This window comes from Nanorana parkeri, unplaced genomic scaffold (genome assembly GCF_000935625.1).
Source record: "Nanorana parkeri isolate BGI_ZX_2015 unplaced genomic scaffold, ASM93562v1 scaffold12, whole genome shotgun sequence".
NCBI classification, from domain to species: Eukaryota; Metazoa; Chordata; class Amphibia; order Anura; family Dicroglossidae; genus Nanorana; species Nanorana parkeri.
This window is the reverse complement of record NW_017306280.1, coordinates 239970-258491: the sequence shown is the minus strand read 5'-3', so window position 1 is coordinate 258491 and position 18522 is coordinate 239970. Positions and strand designations below refer to the sequence as shown.

General features: G+C 38.7%; 1 protein-coding gene across 1 annotated transcript in view; it reads left to right on the top strand.

The window, feature by feature from the left end:
* KCNH5 (potassium voltage-gated channel subfamily H member 5) overlaps positions 1-18522 on the top strand; it is a 220708-nt gene that overhangs the window by 88738 nt on the left and 113448 nt on the right. The window contains exon 7 of the mRNA XM_018556196.1: positions 4040-4469. Within this exon, the coding sequence (XP_018411698.1) occupies positions 4040-4469 (430 nt within the window). The remainder of the gene's footprint in view (positions 1-4039; positions 4470-18522) is intronic.

Genomic DNA, 18522 nt, shown 5'->3' with positions numbered 1-18522 from the left:
CACTGTACAGGTATAAAAGAATTTCAGTGCTTGTTTCAGCATTTTGCTGGAGTAACAAATAAAGATGTTCAGTACTGGTTAAGAATTGTTCCTGCTGGAGATAAACAAGCATTAATTGGAAGCAATTTGCGGTGAAAAAAACTCTTGAGTAAAAGGTTGATACAGCCATATAACAGACACTTGCCATCTGTGCTGTAGGCCAAGGGTATCTTGTATGTACATCTCAAGAGCTGTCACTCTATGACCCACTTTCAGATGACACTGGGTACAGATTAAGCCCTTTATTGGTATCAGGGGTATTGAACAAGTCAGCTTGTCTTCTTGTAGTGATAAAATTGGTATATACAATACAGAGAGCTTAGATGCACTGTAAAATGAGATGGGCATATGATGTTGTGTTGACGTTTATTACCTTATTCCAAGAATAAGACACTCTGAGTCAAAGTTCAAATTAACCTGTTGCCTATGCTTTTTTTATCTTTATTAACTGGCAAAAGTAAGCAACAGCAGGCTGCATAAAGTGCCTTTTACATACTGCAGTCCTACCCCAATATGTCCTCTGCAGGTTTTGGGAGCCCCAGCATCCCCACCTATCAGTTTTAGAGTCAAGGGATCAGTAGCCACCTGAAATCTGATAGGTACTGGTCTGTCCACTGCTTGACTGTAGACTGTATAAAATGGCAATCTTAAACAAAAGAAGCCTGTAGTTGTTTTATATTCAATCTCAATAAAATAAAGGATAGATAAACAGTTAAAATACATATATGATAACTGTTTTACCTACCATAGATTGTGTAGTTCTGTGCAGCCAGTTGTGTAATCCAGACACCCCTGCTGAGCAGCACATCCAATTCTGTAACCACCAATGCAATGACCTCCTTGTCCAAGCATTACTTCTTTGGTGTGGAATGGGCAAAGGTTATCTTCCGCAACCCTGGTGGCTTACAAACTGTAGGTGAGCTAACGTGAAGAGGGTTTATGTGCAAACTATCTGCCTTTGTGGCACAGTAGGAAGGTATCTGCATTCTCAGGAACTGATACAGTGTCCTTTTGGTTCTTTTATCTTTTTCATAGTAGATAATGTGTTGTATTAGTAGTTAAAAGAAAATGCACACTACAGCTTAAAGAAATCATCATTATTATTCCAGCCCCAGTATAATAGATGTCAAGAAGAATCAGTTCAGTACTAAATGGAGCAAGGGATTCTGGGAGATTATTATGGTCCATGTCCAATGCTATCATAGTTAACTGGTTCATTCATTTAATAGGAAGCTTTGTAGTTACTGTGAAAACAGGGCAGTTCAAAGCAAAGTTGACCTGAGTTTAGCAACTGCAATATTTCCTAGATAGTAGCAGTAAACTCATTTTTATGTATTGATTTACAGACGCTACTCAGTACTAACTTCCACACATCACAGTGTAGTTTACGTTCAACTGCAGACTCCCCCTCCCTCCTCTGAACCCCCCCCAATGTATTATTATTTCTTAAATATATTTACCTTTTCAGTTGTCCTCAGCTTGGTCATGGGACATGCAGGGTCTTGGTTGGATCCTCTCCCAGGAGTGGGCGGTCCTCAGTGTTTTGTTATTACACTGTAAATGCAGGGTGCCATTGCGGCCCGTCTCAGGGGGTGGGTCGATGACACCCTGGAGACACAACATGGCCACAGTCTTCCAGGTTGAATGTCACTCAGCATCTTCAACCTGGAAGACTGAGGACATCTAGTGGTGAAAATGAATGACTGTTGGGGACAGTGCCACAGAGAAAGTGAGGATTGCAGCCAGTGCTACTCTTTTATGTTAAACCCCTGCTGGAATAGTTTAAAAATAAATTACCCAGAGTTGGGCATTAAGAAGTGTCAACGTGGGGGCTATAGAAAGCTCTTGTAAATCTCAGATATGGCTGGACAAAATTACACATCTTTGGCAGGTAAAAACACATTGTATATATGTATTACAATTGTGTATTTAGCTAGATGGTTTGGATTTCAGCTTAACCCGATAATCCGGTGTGTTTTTAAAATGCTAAATTATTAATTTAATTTAACAAGCACCATACAACAGAACAAAAATTTCAGACTCAATACAATGGCACAATCCATAATACAGTACAATTTCTATATCCAAAACATATTACAAGTTTATTAAACACTACACATAATGATGGACATACATTTAAAACATCTAAAAGACACATCAAGCCCTCCAAATTGGGGGTTTGAAACGTGTTTTTAGAGGGTTTTTAAATGTATATCCATTATCAGTTTGAGATATCAAATATGCTTTGATAATATGTTTTTTTTTATTGTATTTTATTTATTTTGTAATATGTTTTGAATTTAGCAGTTGCATTGTATTGTGTATTGTGCGGTTCTATTGGGTCTGGAATATTTATTTTCTTTTGCGTGGTGTATAGTTCTACATCCAGATTCCCTAGCACCTATATCATTGGATGTAGTGCCAGACTTGTGTATTGTTGACCTTAAGAAGCAGACATGCTTGAACCTGGCATTATCTTTTGTGATACATGTACCAGTGTTTCATAAACTTCACGTGTTGGACCGGTCCATAGTACTAGTGTCATGTAGGCTCTTATGCTTCATGATTACACCTATATACCTTCCACTTAAGTTGCAAGAACTGTTTTATTGCGCTTCAGCCCGCTACAGAAAATTGAACGTTTTGGCTTTTGTCACCAACCTCCTTCCAATGTTAAACAATTTGATTGTGTTCCTTGCTTTATTTAAACAACCTCCCTGGTGTTAACTTGTTACAAGCTAATTGTCACCTCTTCTCCCTGCTGCTGCAGAGAAATAAGTAATCACGCGGCAGGTGATGTTTACCATTGTTGCAAGCCAATTACCTCCCACTCACTAAATACAAATACCTGTTATAGCTAAAACTATTGTTGGAGTCAAAGGCAGCTCTTTGGAGTGGAGACAAAGCTTGGCCTGAATCAACTGATGAATGAGTTTATTGTGGGGTCTTCTGTCTCACTGTGCGCTTGCTCAGATGCATGGCCATTCTGCCATTAGCTAAGCGGGGAATATTGTCTCAAGTGATGACCTCTAGGGGTGGTGGAAAGAAAAGTGACTGCTCGCCTTGCTGCCCCTTAGCTGTATTTCAATGCTTTGTAGAAAAGGCAGTGGAATGAAGAATCTGCATTGCATGATTGCTGTGTCGGAGAGGAGGCTGGGCTTAGTGGCATTGGGTGGGTGTGTACTTGCAGGCCGCTCTCGCTCACCCCAGCAGACACCTTTTGAAATCGTAAAAGTTTTAGAGAGTTTTGTAAAGGTGATATTAAGGTGAATGTCTGGACAAGAATAAAAACTATATTCAATTAATTTCTGCAAGACAGCACATTTCCCCATGTTTTATCCCTGTAACAATGCTGCGTGTAGAGAAAAATTCCCATTGATCTTGCTAGAAATCTGGTGTTTCTAACCTGTTTAAACCAAGTGACTCTGCTGCAGTTGAATCTCAAACACCCCTGCCCAGTTCTCCCCTACTAGTCTACATGACACTTCTCCTTTATCTGGGCAGGGGTGTTTGAGATTGAACTGCAGCAGAGTCACTGGGTTTAAACAGGTTAGAAACACCAGATTTCTACCAGGATCAATGTTTTTTTTCTCTACTTGCAGCATTGTTACAGGGATAAAACATGGGAAAATGTGCTGTCTTGCAGAAATTAATTGAATAAAGTTTTTTTTATTCTTGTGGAGACAAACACTAATATCACCCTTACAAAACTCTCGAAAACCTTTATGATTTAAAGAGGTGTCTACTGGGGTGAGTGAGAATGGCCTGCAAGTACACACCCACCCAATGCCACAAGCTGTTCTGTAGGACAGCAGCGATAACCCTAGCACTTAGACTTTTTGGGTTACCATTCTATAAATAGCTTCAATCTGAAATGTTGGTTTGGGAGTTGACTCTCACACTATTCATAATTTGTAACTAGATTTTCTTATCACAGTAAGACAAAAACAGTCTGCTAGTTCATGAATTCTTCCATTCACACTGTATTCTGTTTTCTCAGGGTATCAGCAGCCTTTTCAGCTCCTTGAAGGTAGTACGGCTTCTGAGGTTGGGCCGTGTTGCCAGAAAGCTGGACCATTACCTGGAATATGGTGCTGCAGTGCTAGTTCTCCTGGTCTGCGTGTTCGGTCTCGTTGCTCACTGGTTAGCTTGCATCTGGTACAGCATTGGAGACTATGAAGTCATTGACGAAGCGACCAACACAATCAAGAATGCCAGCTGGCTTTACCAGTTGGGAATAAGCATTGGTAATCCATATCGCTATAATGCCAGTGGCTCAGGGCAGTGGGAAGGTGGACCTAGCAAGGACTCTTTGTACATATCTTCTCTATACTTTACCATGACAAGCCTTACAACTATTGGATTTGGAAACATTGCTCCAACAACCGATGGAGAGAAGATTTTTTCAGTTGCAATGATGATGGTTGGCTGTGAGTAATCTTTCATTTTCTTATACTGAAGTATGTATGATAAGTGGTATGGTTGCTTGTTTAAAACTAGACCCAAGTGATGGTAAAATTGTCAACAATCTAAGATGGTCAAAAGTTTAGCTTCCCAAACCAAAAAGCCAAAGTTATTATTGACAGAGAAACCAATTATTTTTCCTCCATGCTTAACTACAGTAAGTGATATTGGTAGTTGTTTTTTTGGCATGTCCCTCTCTGGTCTAATAATGTTTAGTGCTTAAAGCAGTGCTGTAGTTATGCTGCTTCTACACAGCATACTTTACGCGCAGCATACATTATGGCAGACTCCCCTCCCTGTTTGCACTCCTACAGTGCTGACAGGCCAGAGCTATCCATCACCCTCCCTTGCCGCTCTGTCCCCCCCTGCCACCTTCTCTGCTGATTCCTCTGGGTTCCTATTGCTCATCTTCAGCCATTGGTTGGCCAGATTGATTACATGTGCACAAGAGTAAAATTGCTCCGACACCAGCTTCCGTGATGCTGGCAATAGGCCAGCACCCTGCACTGTACATGTGCCACATGCAATGTGCACTATAAAAAAAAATTGCTGGCACTAAGGACAAAGTGTTTGTTTTATTTTTAAGCAAAAGAGCTGTAAGTGACTGAGTGCTCAGCTGGACTGTTAATCCTACATTGATTGCACATGTGCCTGATAACCCTCACTTCTTAAGGTGCCCATACACCTTACGATTATCGGACTAAACTTTTCGTCCGATGATCGAACCGTCGTACGATTTTCGTACGACGGCCCCATCCTGCCCCGATTATCGCAAGGTTCAATCAGCGGTAGTTAGAAAAAAACACCTGGACGACTTGCGGTAATTGACCGCAATTATTTTCGTTTGCACATGCGCAGTGTTAATCGTACGACACTTGACGGACGGAAACGCCACCAACCATGAGAACATCATACGATCAACCAAAGTTTTCAAACATGCTTGACCGTCAAAAGTCGTACGATTGTACACTACTATCGGTCGGGCACTCTATTCACACGTTACGATTGTCGTACGAAAAGTCGATCGCATACGATTATCGTACGATAATCGTAAGGTGTATGGGCACCTTTAGCATCCATACTAACAATCAAGGGCACAAGGTGACAATTCTGCAGGGAGTTCACTGCACGGCTTTTAGCATTGTTGTCCTTTGGGAGGAAAGCCCTTTGATTTTCACGATTACCATGTTTTTATTATGTAAAATAAGAAGCTGGATGAAAGTTAAATTATGCAATTTTTTATGCTTTGCATGGATATTTAGCCTGATGTATGATAACTTTTGGGTATAGTTGTACTTTGAGTAAAACTATAACCATATTTATAATCGTACTGCTTCTCTAAAGTTGTTATTTAGTTTGATATCACTGCTGAGCTGTTTTTATTCATTAACCTTGTAGACTTCCTTTAATGTTGGAAAAAAAAACGAGTGGCGACCTATAAATGGAATGTGCTCTGGTAAAGATTCTGCAGTTTTAGGGAGCTGAATTGTTTCACTGAATTATTTTATGAATGTTAGAGATTTTGGGCAAACCATTTGGGAGAGGAAATCTCTATCCATATCTTAAGGTTAATGTGCACTACTAATTTCTAACCTTTTCTAGTGAAGTTGATATTGTAGAGCAGAGAAGATAAGATGGTTCCATTTGTGCATTTAGTAAATTAAACCCAATTTGATATTATTTAGGGGATTATTTATTTAATTAGTGTGCAGTGATCTCACAGTTTTCTTAAGAAACGGAGTGAACGCATGCGGTTTCAATCTGCGGCTTCTCAGCAGAGGAGACAGAGTGCCTCTGTACAAAGCATTAGTAAAACTTCATCTTGAATATGCAGTTTAGGTTTGGGCACAGGAAAAGGTTGCAAAACTGGAGAGAGTACAGAGCAGGGTAACTAAATTTAAAAGGGACATGGAGGACCTCGGCTATAAGGAAAGATTAACTGAACTGAATTTGTTCTCCCTTGAGAAGACGTGATGAGAGTATATGACGACTTTGTATAAGTACATTAATAATCCATATTGTAAACCTAATGTTTAATGTTGTTGAAAATAAAAAAGGGGGGCTCTCCTTTTTTTTGTAATCTCTCCATACAGAAATGTTTCTTTAAGTAAAAGCTTTTAAAATGTGCAAATGTCAGGTAGATGGACTTAATTTTCTGGAGTGTCCTTTATAAATGTTGCTGCAGAAAACACTCCGGTGACCATTGTGCCCGTGATTGACCGTGCAGATCACAGGCAAAATGTACAGAGCCAATCAGACTTGCTGTGTACCTTGTGATCGCTGTGAGCCAATCACAAAGCCACATGTGTAAACACTGTCTGCATTTAAAATCCTACAACCCTCCCCTTCCTCTTAAAACGGAGGATTGCAGGAGGGGATCTGCAGCAGCAGATTCAAAATCAAAATCACATTGGAGTATGTGTTTCCACTGTCCTAAAAATTTGATTAGATGTAATGTATAACAAAAAGTAATTATTTTTTCACGTTTTACTGATTACCAAATACCATATAAGAAAGCTCTACCTGTCTTACAAAAATGATATGTTTTTTTATATAGTCAATTTATTTGGTTGAAGTGTTGCACGGCCAAGTAATTGTCAGTCAAACTATTACAGTACTGAAAAATGAAAAATCATCTGGTAATGAAGTATTTACAGGCTGGTACTCAAGTGGCAAAATGTGAGATGTATTTCTAAATTAAATTGCCTAATAATGATAATAAGTAATAACACTGTAGACTATTGATCCAGGGAGTATCTGAGAAAACCAGGAAATAAGTTTTTCTCTACATGGCAATTTGGACCATGCCTTTAAGGATCCACTGCCAGTTTTAGGTTTTTTTTTGCCTGCCTTCTGGATCAACTGCCAGTTTTAGGGTTCTGAGATACGTTCAAACTCCTCTTTTTGTTGAACTTGAGGGACTTGACTTTCTTCAACTGGACTTACTTAAATTTTTAATTTTTTTGCCTTGTTTTGAGAGGAGTATAATGTTTGTCCAGACAATTTTCCTTTATAGTTTGAAACGTTTACTCATTAGTTATAATGTCCTTGTCTGTTAATTCCTTATGTACCCATTAGGAAATACTTTAATTTTGCTCAGTCATAGTGATGGTGAATTAGAAAAACAAAAAAATAAGGTGTAGTTCTCATGATCTGACTCCTTCTAAGTTACAACACTATATCCCAATAGAGTATATCATAAAATAGGTTTAGACAAATTTGGTATAAGGAGCCAGTCTAGTCAATTCGGGAGCCAGCAGGATCTTTTTAGGAGCCACATCCATTGGCAACAACTAGAGAAATCCTCAAAAGTTAGGCACCAGCTGTAATTCGTAGGGAGCACTGGGTTCCTGGGATTTTACTAGCCCTGTCCTAACAGGTCTTCTATTTGGACAAAGGGGTCTAGATCAAGCAATTTTTCCAATTGTGTTTATTCAATAAGTGAATCCTATAATGCTATTTGTCTATAATATATTATCTATAATATCATTAAGATGTCTGTTCCCGCCAAAAAGAGAAAAGGGTGAAAACGGCCCCCTTGGAAAGCATCTCATCCTGTAATGTGTTGGAAAGACTAGGCCAGTTCTCCCATAGAGAGGCAGGACGCATGCTCTACTGTTTAGCTGAGATATAGTTCTCAGGGGTTCCTGGACAACAAGTCTGGATGAACAGAATATTATTAAGTTGTTTGCTGGCAGGTAAACGTTAAGCTGAATTGTGTCATGTTTTTTGTAGGGTGAGGGTTTATATGACACATTATGATTCCCATGTATCTTTTTTTATTTTACTTTGATGTGTACTGACTTTACAAAGATATTAGTTTTCCTAATTGACCTAGTGATAAATTATTTTACTGATGTGAAATATCCTGATTCATTCAGTTAATATGACAAATTATTTAATCGGATAAAATGCTCTGCTAATGTTTTATTGATGTTTGAAGCCACACTAAAGAAAACAATCCAAGTCATTTTCCAGCATGATTTGGATTGCGTGCATTTAACGTACACTTTCAAATGATGTAGTATTATTATGCGTAATCAATGTTGATTGCCTTGATTAAAGCAGACAAGTCTGAAAATGTAATCTCAAATGAATGATCTAAAGAGTATTCTAAAGAGCTGAAACACACTGGAAAAAAAATAAAAATAATAATAATAAAAAAAATATCTATCTATCTATCTATCTATCTATCTATCTATCTATCTATCTATCTATCTATCTATCTATCTATCTATCTATATATATGTGTTTATATCTATCTATCTATCTATCTATCTATCTATCTATCTATCTATCTATCTATCTATCTATCTATCTATCTATCCAGCTATCTATCTATCATGATTAAAGCTGGGTGCTCTATCTCACAATCTCTACTGGGGGCAGGAAAAGCATCCACCTCAGTCTGCAGCTGGAGCCATGGCCTCTTCTACTTCTGCATTACCTGGCTGACTTCTGCACTGTGCAAAACCAAGATGTCAAACTAGGTATGTAGTCCTGCAGTTTATACTGACACCAAAGCTCCACTGTCAGTGTGACAGCCCCTGCTCTGTATCGGCAATGCTGAGAATGGCAGACAATGTCAAAGTTATAACGCAACTATCAATTTCAAAATTACCTTATTTTTTTTCTTAAAATGATAAAACCCCAATTCCAAAAAAGCTGAAAAGCTGCGTAAAATCTACATACAAATATAATGAAATGATATGCAAATCTCATAAACCCATATTTTTTTCACAATAGAAAACATATCAAATGTTTAAACTGAGAAAATGTACATATACATGTATGTAAAACAAAAAAAAGTAATTTTAAAATTGATGGCTGCAACACTTATCCAAAAAGTTGGGAGAGGGCAACAAAAAGCTGGCAAAGTAAATGGTACTAACACAGCAGAGCTGGAAGAACATTTTGCAACTAATTAGGTTAATTGGCAACAATCCGTAACATGATTGGGTATAAAAAAGAGCATCTTAGATCATCAGAGTGTCTCGGAAGTAAAGATGGGCAGAGGTTCACCAATCTTTGAAAAGCTGAGTCTAAAAAAATTGTCGAAAATTTCAGAATAATGTTCCCCAGTGTAAAATTGCAAAGACTTTAAATATATCTTCATCTACAATACATAATATCATCAAAATACTCAGAGAATCTGGAGAAATCTCTATGTGCAAATGATAAGGCCAAAAAGCAATACTGGATGCTCGTAATCTATGGGCCTTCAGACAGCACTGCATTAAAAACAGGCATGATTCTGTGATGGACAACACTGCATACTTCCAAAAATCACTGTCTGTTAACACAGTTTGCCGTGCCATCCAAAAATGCAAGTTAAAGCTCTATCATGCAAAGAAGAAGCAATATTTGGACATGATCCATAAACACCACCGTCTGTGAAGTGGAAGACTGTTCTGTGGTCAGACAAATCCAAATCTGACATTCTTTTTGCGAACCATGGGTGCCATGTCCCCCGGACTAAAGAGAAGAGGGACCTTCTGACTTGTTATCAGCGCTCAGTTAAAATGCCTGCATTTCTGATGGTATTTGGGGGGGGGGGGGGGGGGTGGCGGAATTAGTGCGTATGAAATGGGCAGCTTGCACATCTGGAAAGGCATCATCCATGCTGAAAGATTTATCCACAATTTAGAGCAGCATACAGTATACTCCCATCCAGGGAAGGCTTTGCATATTTCAGCAGGACAATGCTGAACCACATGCTGCATCTATGACAACTGCATGGCTTCATAGTAGAAGAGTCCGGGTGCTTAACTGGCCTGCAGGCAGTCCAGACCTCCCTCCAACTGAAAATATTTGGCGCATCTTGAAATGACAAATATCACAAAGAAGACCCAGGACTGTTGAGCAGTTAGAATTCTGTATCAGGCAAGAATAGGACAACATTCCTTTTCCAAAACTCCAGCAACTGGTCTCCTTAGTTCCCAGACGTTTACAGAGTGTTGTTAATAGCAGCAGGGATGCTTCACCGTGGTAGACATGGCCCTGTCCCAACTTTTCTGAGACGTGTTGCTGCCATCAATTTCAAAATTACCTTAATTTTCTTAAAATGGTACATTTTCTCAGTTTAAATATTTAATATGTTTTCTATTTCCCAATGTGAATAAAATATGGGTTTATGAGATTTGCAAATCATTGCATTCTGTTTTTATGTAGATTTTACACAGCATACGCCACTGCACAGCATCCCAATTTTTTGGGAATTGGGGTTGTACAGCATCAACTTATTCTTCCACACTTGTAAAGTTACTGAAAGGTCCACTTTAGTTGCTGGGTGCCAGAAATGTTGGCCTTATCTATATTATGTATGCCATTAAAATAGCTGTGCTAACAGTCAATAATTCATCACCACACACGAGTATGCAGACAGAGCAGTTTCATAATTTAAAGCAGTGATGTGTGCTGTCCATGGTGCTGTAATAGGCAGTTCTAGGTTTATGTAGAGCAGCCTTTCTCGATCTTTTTGTTCTGGAGAAACCTTGAACTAATTTTGAGTTCTCAGGAAACCCATGCTAAAACTGATTATATCGCAGTAATATAGCATGAGCAGTAAGCCGTTGAAGGTTTTAAATACAAGAATAAAGAAGATGTCATACCTAGAAAATTTGACACTTGGAGCCAATTACTTTACAACACTGTCTTGCTCGATAAGTCAGTAACAAACGTGAACATAAAATAGTAATATTGACCAGAAAATTGTGAAAAGTGTATTGTCCCCTTACACTAGCCATCAATGGATATAAGTGTCCCCTTACATTGGTGGTCAGTGGAGAAATGTTCCCTTACATTGTTGGGTCAGTGGAGAAATGTTCCTTTACATTGTTGGTCAGTGGAGAAATGTAGGAATATTCCCTTACATTGTTGGTCAGTGGAGAAATGTAGGAATATTCCCTTACATTGTTGGTCAGTGGAGAAATGTTCCCTTACATTTGTGATCAGTGATGTCAGTGGAGAAATGTAGGAATATTCCCTTACATTGTTGGTCAGTGGAGAAATGTAGGAATATTCCCTTACATTGTTGGGTCAGTGGAGAAATGTTCCCTTACATTTGTGATCAGTGACCCCCCCCCCCCCCAAAAAAAACGGTTGTATTGATCATGAGTGTAGAAGCGACCCCTTACATTTATAGGCATAGATGTAGCATCCTCTGGAGTAACCGTAGGGTTCCATGGTACTATGGCTGAGAGAGGCTGACTTAGACCAACCCTGCACTAAGAGAATTATGAAGGCGGTCATTTGTGATCTTTTTTTCTGAATATGCTTATTGCCTGGCTGTTACGCTGATCTAATGGCTACACTACTTTCAAAAAATAACCCTAAACAAGTATATAGATGTGTTTTTCTCTGACTTAATGGGATCCATTCATCTTCCAGGTTTCCTTTAAACAAGCAGCTGAAATAGCAATAATGATGCACAATTGTAGTAAATTATTGTGGCCAGTGACCTTGCATACATTTTGTAAGGATGGAAGATGATTGCCGATTGGTTTTGAAGAATCCCTGTACTCTGCACTTTAACTAATTAAACAAGCCCATTGGTTTGATTTTTCCCGTAATGTAATTCAGATAATATATTAGCACTTTTTTGGCAGAACCTGAACACACTTTACTTTAAATTTCAATTACACTTTTTTTTTTAAACTAGAATTAAAGAACAACCAGCCCAGCAGAAGTATAATTATAAGCACAGTTTTTGCTGCAATGCTCACTTCTCCTACTCTGTCCCTCACAGACTTACTTCTCTGCAATTCATCTCCAATCTTCTTTTAGGTTAAAAGATGGCTAGCCTCATTCAACCCACTTCTGTAAGATCAGAACTGCTTCTCTCACGATAAAAGTTCATGGGAGTGCAATGGCAGCTTGAATTAGGTCAAAAGGGGATCAACTGAATGTCAAATGCACCTTTCAAAGTATTGTGAATGATCTCAGAGGCATCTGCATTTGACACAGGCTCTTACAGTGCAGCTATCATTAGTGGTATAAAGCCATGGGTGACATATTTTTTTTGTCTTTGTGTCTTGTCTTGGTTTAAGGAAACTTTAAAGTGTTCCTATAAGGCTAGAAAATGGGAGCTGTTTTAAACTCAAAGCTGTCCTTCAAAGTCTAACATCACTATGTAGTGAGCTTTATAATTAGAGTAATGGAGTGATAGGTCCTTGATTTATTTTGGATGTTCCATTTGGGTGTCGAGTGTTTTCTGGGAGACAGCTTTCTAAAATACAGAGACAGTTATTAGACCCTTGGAGCACTATGTCGAGGAATACTGTATTAGGAACAGAAGCGACACACTATTCTTATAGTCCAAAAACACTTTACGATGGTTTGTGTAATCAAGAATCTTGTTATTCTGCATTTTATTTTTATTATTAAGCAACATTGTTTTTAACCGTGATACGCTGTGGTTCAAGGTACTCAATTAATCATTTCAATGATCCTGCATTTTATACATTTTTACTGGAAACAGAAGCATTGTCATAATATTAGCAATATGAATTTAATCTATAAAACATTTAAGTATATCATATTCCAAATGAAACACATTTCTGTTTGTAAACACAATATAACCATTTATGTACTTTAATCTTATTAAGCCTTACATATTTTATGCATAACATCTATTTTTCCATTTTATTTTGTTATTATGATTGTCATGGTTTTATATTGTAATAGAAAATGGTTCTGATTTATTGGCATTGGCACACATTTATGACACCGATTTCTAAGTCCTATTCTTTACAGTATTTCCTTGCCCTGATGAAGAGGGTCATCTGAAGTCCCCAAAATATGTTGTCTGCCTTGAGCAAAGATTCTGACCAATAAACCATTTCTGCACTATAAAATAGCATTGACCTCTTCCTTGTACTATTCCCCATTATCTAGAAAGTCACATATGTAAGATCAGTGCTGCTCAAGGTCGGTCCGCTGTCTCCTCTTGTTGGGTGCACACCTGGCTCGTTAACGGTAATACAACTGAGTGTAGAGCTGGCCATACACCTATAGATTATCTGCAGACTTTCTATGGTCAGATGGAAAAAGTGCAACAGATTCCTCCATCTACGCTGAAGTGCGTGGATGGAGGAATCTCCCACTGGACCAAGCTTCAGTATCCTGCTAGTAGGCCCCGCTGGTTGTCAAAATACCTGAACAATCTGATTGGATGCAGGCATTGTTCAGGTGTTTTGAGAGCCAGCGGGGCCGACTGGCAAGATACTGAAGCTTGGCCCAGCGGGAGATTCCTCCATCGACACAGTTTAGCGTAGATGGAGGAATCTGTTGCACTTTTTCCATCTGTCCATAGAAAATCTGCAGATAATCTATAGGTGTATTCTCAGCTTTAGGAAGGAAATTCGGGGGCACTTCAAAAATTCATGTACATCTTTTTTTTCCCATCAATCTGGCATTAAGAACATCTAAGAACAACAACTCTGACATGTTTCATGCAAGCTTGTGCATAATCATAGGGTACATGGAGTGTCTAGAAAGTCACTGACAGCTTGGGAACCTGCACCTTTCAATACAAGTCAGCAGTATAGTCTTCCAAACTTCAGGCCTCAAAGGTTTCAACAAACAAAGGAAAGCATCAACCTTTTGAAATGCATTAGCTGTTGTTTTATGTGTTATGCCAAGTGGTCAATAAATCATTTTTCATTCAGATATCCCAAACTCCAATTTCTAGTGTTTTTTTTCCACACTTTATCCACCTAGTCCTGGGCTTACAGCCGCATATCAAGTATGCTTTACCATAATCATTTGAGTTTACACAAAGCATGACGTTTAGCACTGCTGCTGTATATTGTGATTGCATAAATACACACAAGGTTTTTGCACCCGTTATATTGCACTTTTCTATGATAATCTAAAGGGCAGCCAATATGAAATATATTCACATACTATTTATGACATGGAGACAGTTGTACATTTTTAAATTTTTGTTTACTCTTGTACTGGATTTTGGCACTGGTCTCAATGTTTATAGTGCACATTTGCCGGCCAGAAGCGCCCACATGTTCACCAGCTTGAGTTACATTTACTGTTGCACAGCTGGATTGTTATTTATTGGGAAGTCCGGTGGTGATTAACTTGCTTATAATACAATGAATGTTTCAGTTATTGGCGTCAATTGCCTGTATGAAAATTACAATGTGGAGAGGGTAAATTGTTCGAGAAGAACTCCGGGCAAAACGTTTATTAACCCTTGCAGTGTGGCTACATTGCACGAATTAACTGCTTGTTTTTGTCTAGGTACTAAAAAAAGTTCTACTCACCTGAACCACAGAGCTGGCTTGCACTCTTAGACACCCCTCCCCCGGAGCCTTTCTCCCACTACACTGCAGTGGTCTAAGGTCCTGTAAATTATCACATTCTATACACTGTGTATAGACGTGAGGATGCTAAGGAACAATATATCAATATATTGTTGCAGCATAGGAGGAGACAGGCTTCAGAACCAGAGAAGCAGGGAGCCGGCTCGGCAGGTAGGGTGAGTATAACTTTTATAGGGTGAATATAACCTAGACCTAAACAAGCAACAGTGTTGGGGTAGCTCCACTGCAAGGGCTAATAAAAGTTTTGCTCTAAGTTCTTCTTTAATTTTATTCATGCGCCTGTGTGCTCCCAGTCTCATAAATGTGCCCAATAACATGTTAAATTAACCAATTATGCGTAAACAGAACACATATTTTATCTCACTTTTAGGAACTTTCGGCCAACTTGGAGTCTGGCAATTATGTTTGATCTCGGTTTCATGAGCTAGATGGTGCAGTTTAGAGACTTTTGTGTTAAAAGCATATTCACTGTCAGATATTCCCTTTTCATCAGTATTGCAGTATACATACAAAATATATAGCACCAATTTCCTTTTTTTCATGTTTCCCTTTTGTCTCTCTGAGCTCTGAATTCTTACTGTCAGTTTGGTTTCATTCTTGGTTTTCCAATTAAACATAGTTCACCTCCCTTTTAGATTGTAAGCCCTCAGGGGCAGGGCCCTCCTTACCAACTTGTCTTCCTTATATTGTAAAGAGCTGCGCAAACTGTTGGCGCTATATAAATCCTGTATAATAATAGACAGGTTTTTTAATAAACCATGCTATCACTTTTTCCTCTCCTTACATCACTTTTGTAGTATAGGACAGTTTGCATGTTATTGTTGTAAGTGTTATCAGAACTAGATTTGAACATTTTTGAAATGATAAAGACAGTATGACCTGTGGCAGAAAAGATTGAAATTAACGAAATCTTATACTGTTGGATTATATGAGAAAGGAAAAAAATTGTGGTACTTTTCCTTTTAGCTGACCAGACACAGAAATTGTGTAAATTTGTGTAGCAAATGGGGTCAGGATTGGAGCTGGAACTTAGTTATTTAGAAACTTTGGTGCACTGGTAAATCGAGCATCAATATATCTTGTGTGTGTAGATTATGAACAGCCCTAACCTAATCCCCAAGTAAATAATAAAATGTGCAACAAACTCTAAATAACCAATAAACAAATCCCCTAGTAAATTATAAATTGTATAATGCAACTAAAAAAAACCATACTAGACCGTTATTAATGTTGCTGCTTAGCCCATCCAACTGCAACGTACAAAACACAGCAATGACAATGAAATAACACAATTCAAATCTTTCTGTTTATTTGGGTTTTGGTTGCAGCTATTATTATTTACTTGAGGATTAGGTTTGTGCCATTATATAATATCAATATACAAATTATAAGTATAAGTAAAAACACTAGAGATTCTTGATTCAGGGAATTTCCCATTACCTCGGGGATCAGAAAGTATATTTTTCCCTGTTGTATTGTAATCACATCAGTATAGTGTGTAGGTACCATCTGGAGGGCCTTGGGTGCAGACTTGAGGTATATATGAGTAGGTGAAGTGCTAAAATTAAAAACCCAACTAGGGTTTAAAGGTTTAAAATCTTACCCATTTTACTAAAGTTTGATGTTGCAATCTGTGTCCCCATTGGAAAGATCTCACATCCCTTGCCTTTCCAGATAAGAAATAAAAAGAACTTTCTTCTTACTTACTGATCCATATTGAAGTATGCTTTTGAGCAGAAAATGAGATATGGAATTCAGGCCTTGTAGTTGGCAACATTCCACTGAACGTAGATGGGGCTAGATAGCAGGGAAGAGGGTCTTAAAGTTCAGGAATGTCACCAGCACACCAAGGGTAAAGTGAAATTAGTTCATTTATGACAAGAAAATGTAATTCAAATGAAAGCGCTTTCGGAGGCCGCGCAGGGTCCTCTTCATCATTCCGAGCCTGACGAAAGGGACCCTGCGTGGCCCCGAGAGCGCTTTCATTTGAATTACATTTTCTTGTCATTAAATTGACTAATTTCACTTTACCCTTTGTGTGCTGGTGACATTCCTGAACTTTATGTATGTTTTACAGTGCCTTCTGTAGTCCTTGCAAGCACCCACCTGGAATTTACAGGTTATACTTTATACCGGTAAGGAGTGCAGTGAGGCGCATTTGTACTTTGCTTAGACACCTGCAGGGCACCAAGTCTTATACCATTTGACAGCAGAGTTTTGACTCTTCTAGAGTTGACAATGAACACACACCCAGAGAACATCCAATGAGAAGCTTCTCTGGCATTTCTAAAGCATCACCTAAGTTTCAGTAGGCAGCCAAGATGGCAAGCCTGTCACCACATAATCCTTTATTGCAGAGGGGAGGGCAACAAATTTGGCAAAGACCAAGACCAGCAGGTTTGAATGACTCGGATATATTGCATGCAGCTAAACGCCTTCCCTTTATACTTGTTGGCCATGGACTTTTGGTAGTTCCAGAAAAAAGCTCCAATACCTTACCCTACTACTCAAAAAAGGTAACTTACTTACAAGGAGACCTGTAGGTTATCATGGTGGCAGTTCGGTCACCAGTTCGGGTCCTAGTCATAAGATCTCTTTGTGTGTTAGAGGGTACTATAACAATAATCATATATGAGTATAAGGGATTCTTCAAATGCTATACTGTACGGAGCTGGAGTTCAGTATAAATCTTTATCATCATGTTCTTTTTTTCTGTCACCCAGAAGGCAACAATAAGGCAGCTTCTACTTATTGCAGATATGGGGCTGACTGACAGCCTTGTCTATTATTGGAATGTTTCCCCCGGAATCCTGTCGAAAACGCTGATCTTGTCACACATTTCACTTTCCGATCTCTTCAGTCAAACAGATAGAGGGAACCCCGTAGGGGTTTTTTTGTGTGTGGGAAAGATATTTTTTTGTGTGTGGGAAATTAAGTGCAACGGAAAGCCGCTAAGTTTCACCCTGTACCAATTTCAGACAAGCTCAGGGAAGAACAGTAAAAATATTCAAGTCTAAATATAGGAGAAGTGACATTAAAGACAGCTGACAGTGTAGACATTGGGATGTTCTTCACTAGCTAGTTCTATATTTTATATATCTGTTCTGCATTTGCAATTTTTTTGAATTGTTCAGTGAAAAGGCTCTGACTGCTAGCAGACTACGGCAAGTTTTTCATCATATCAATATGAATAATAAGGCAAACAGACAAATATAGAACCCCAAAGAAACCAATCAGAGATCATTTTCTTTGTGCTGATAGAAGGTGAATTCGGATTGGTTGATATACATCACTGCATTTTTAACACCATCACTGATCTACCACTGATCTTATTATAGATCTCAACTACCGTAATAATGATAGACCTGCTGGGAACTCTTTGTATTTAAAACTGTTAGTGAACCCTCTGTTTCACAAAAGTGCCAGTTTCCCCCTCAAGGCCAAGTCTAAAGCCTCCACCAGAGCTGCTAGTTCTACAAATGTTATGCTGCTAACATCCCAGAGTGCAACTAACAGAGGGTCCAGCAGTGATGGTCAGCTGGCAGATAACTAGACCTGGTAAAAAGTTGAAAGAAAGAAACATGGTCAGACGGGCAAAGGGTCAAGGCAGACTTCAGATAAAAGCAGGGTTCAAAATACTGCTATGGTTGAATTTAAAGAAGCAAGACAAACACGGTGA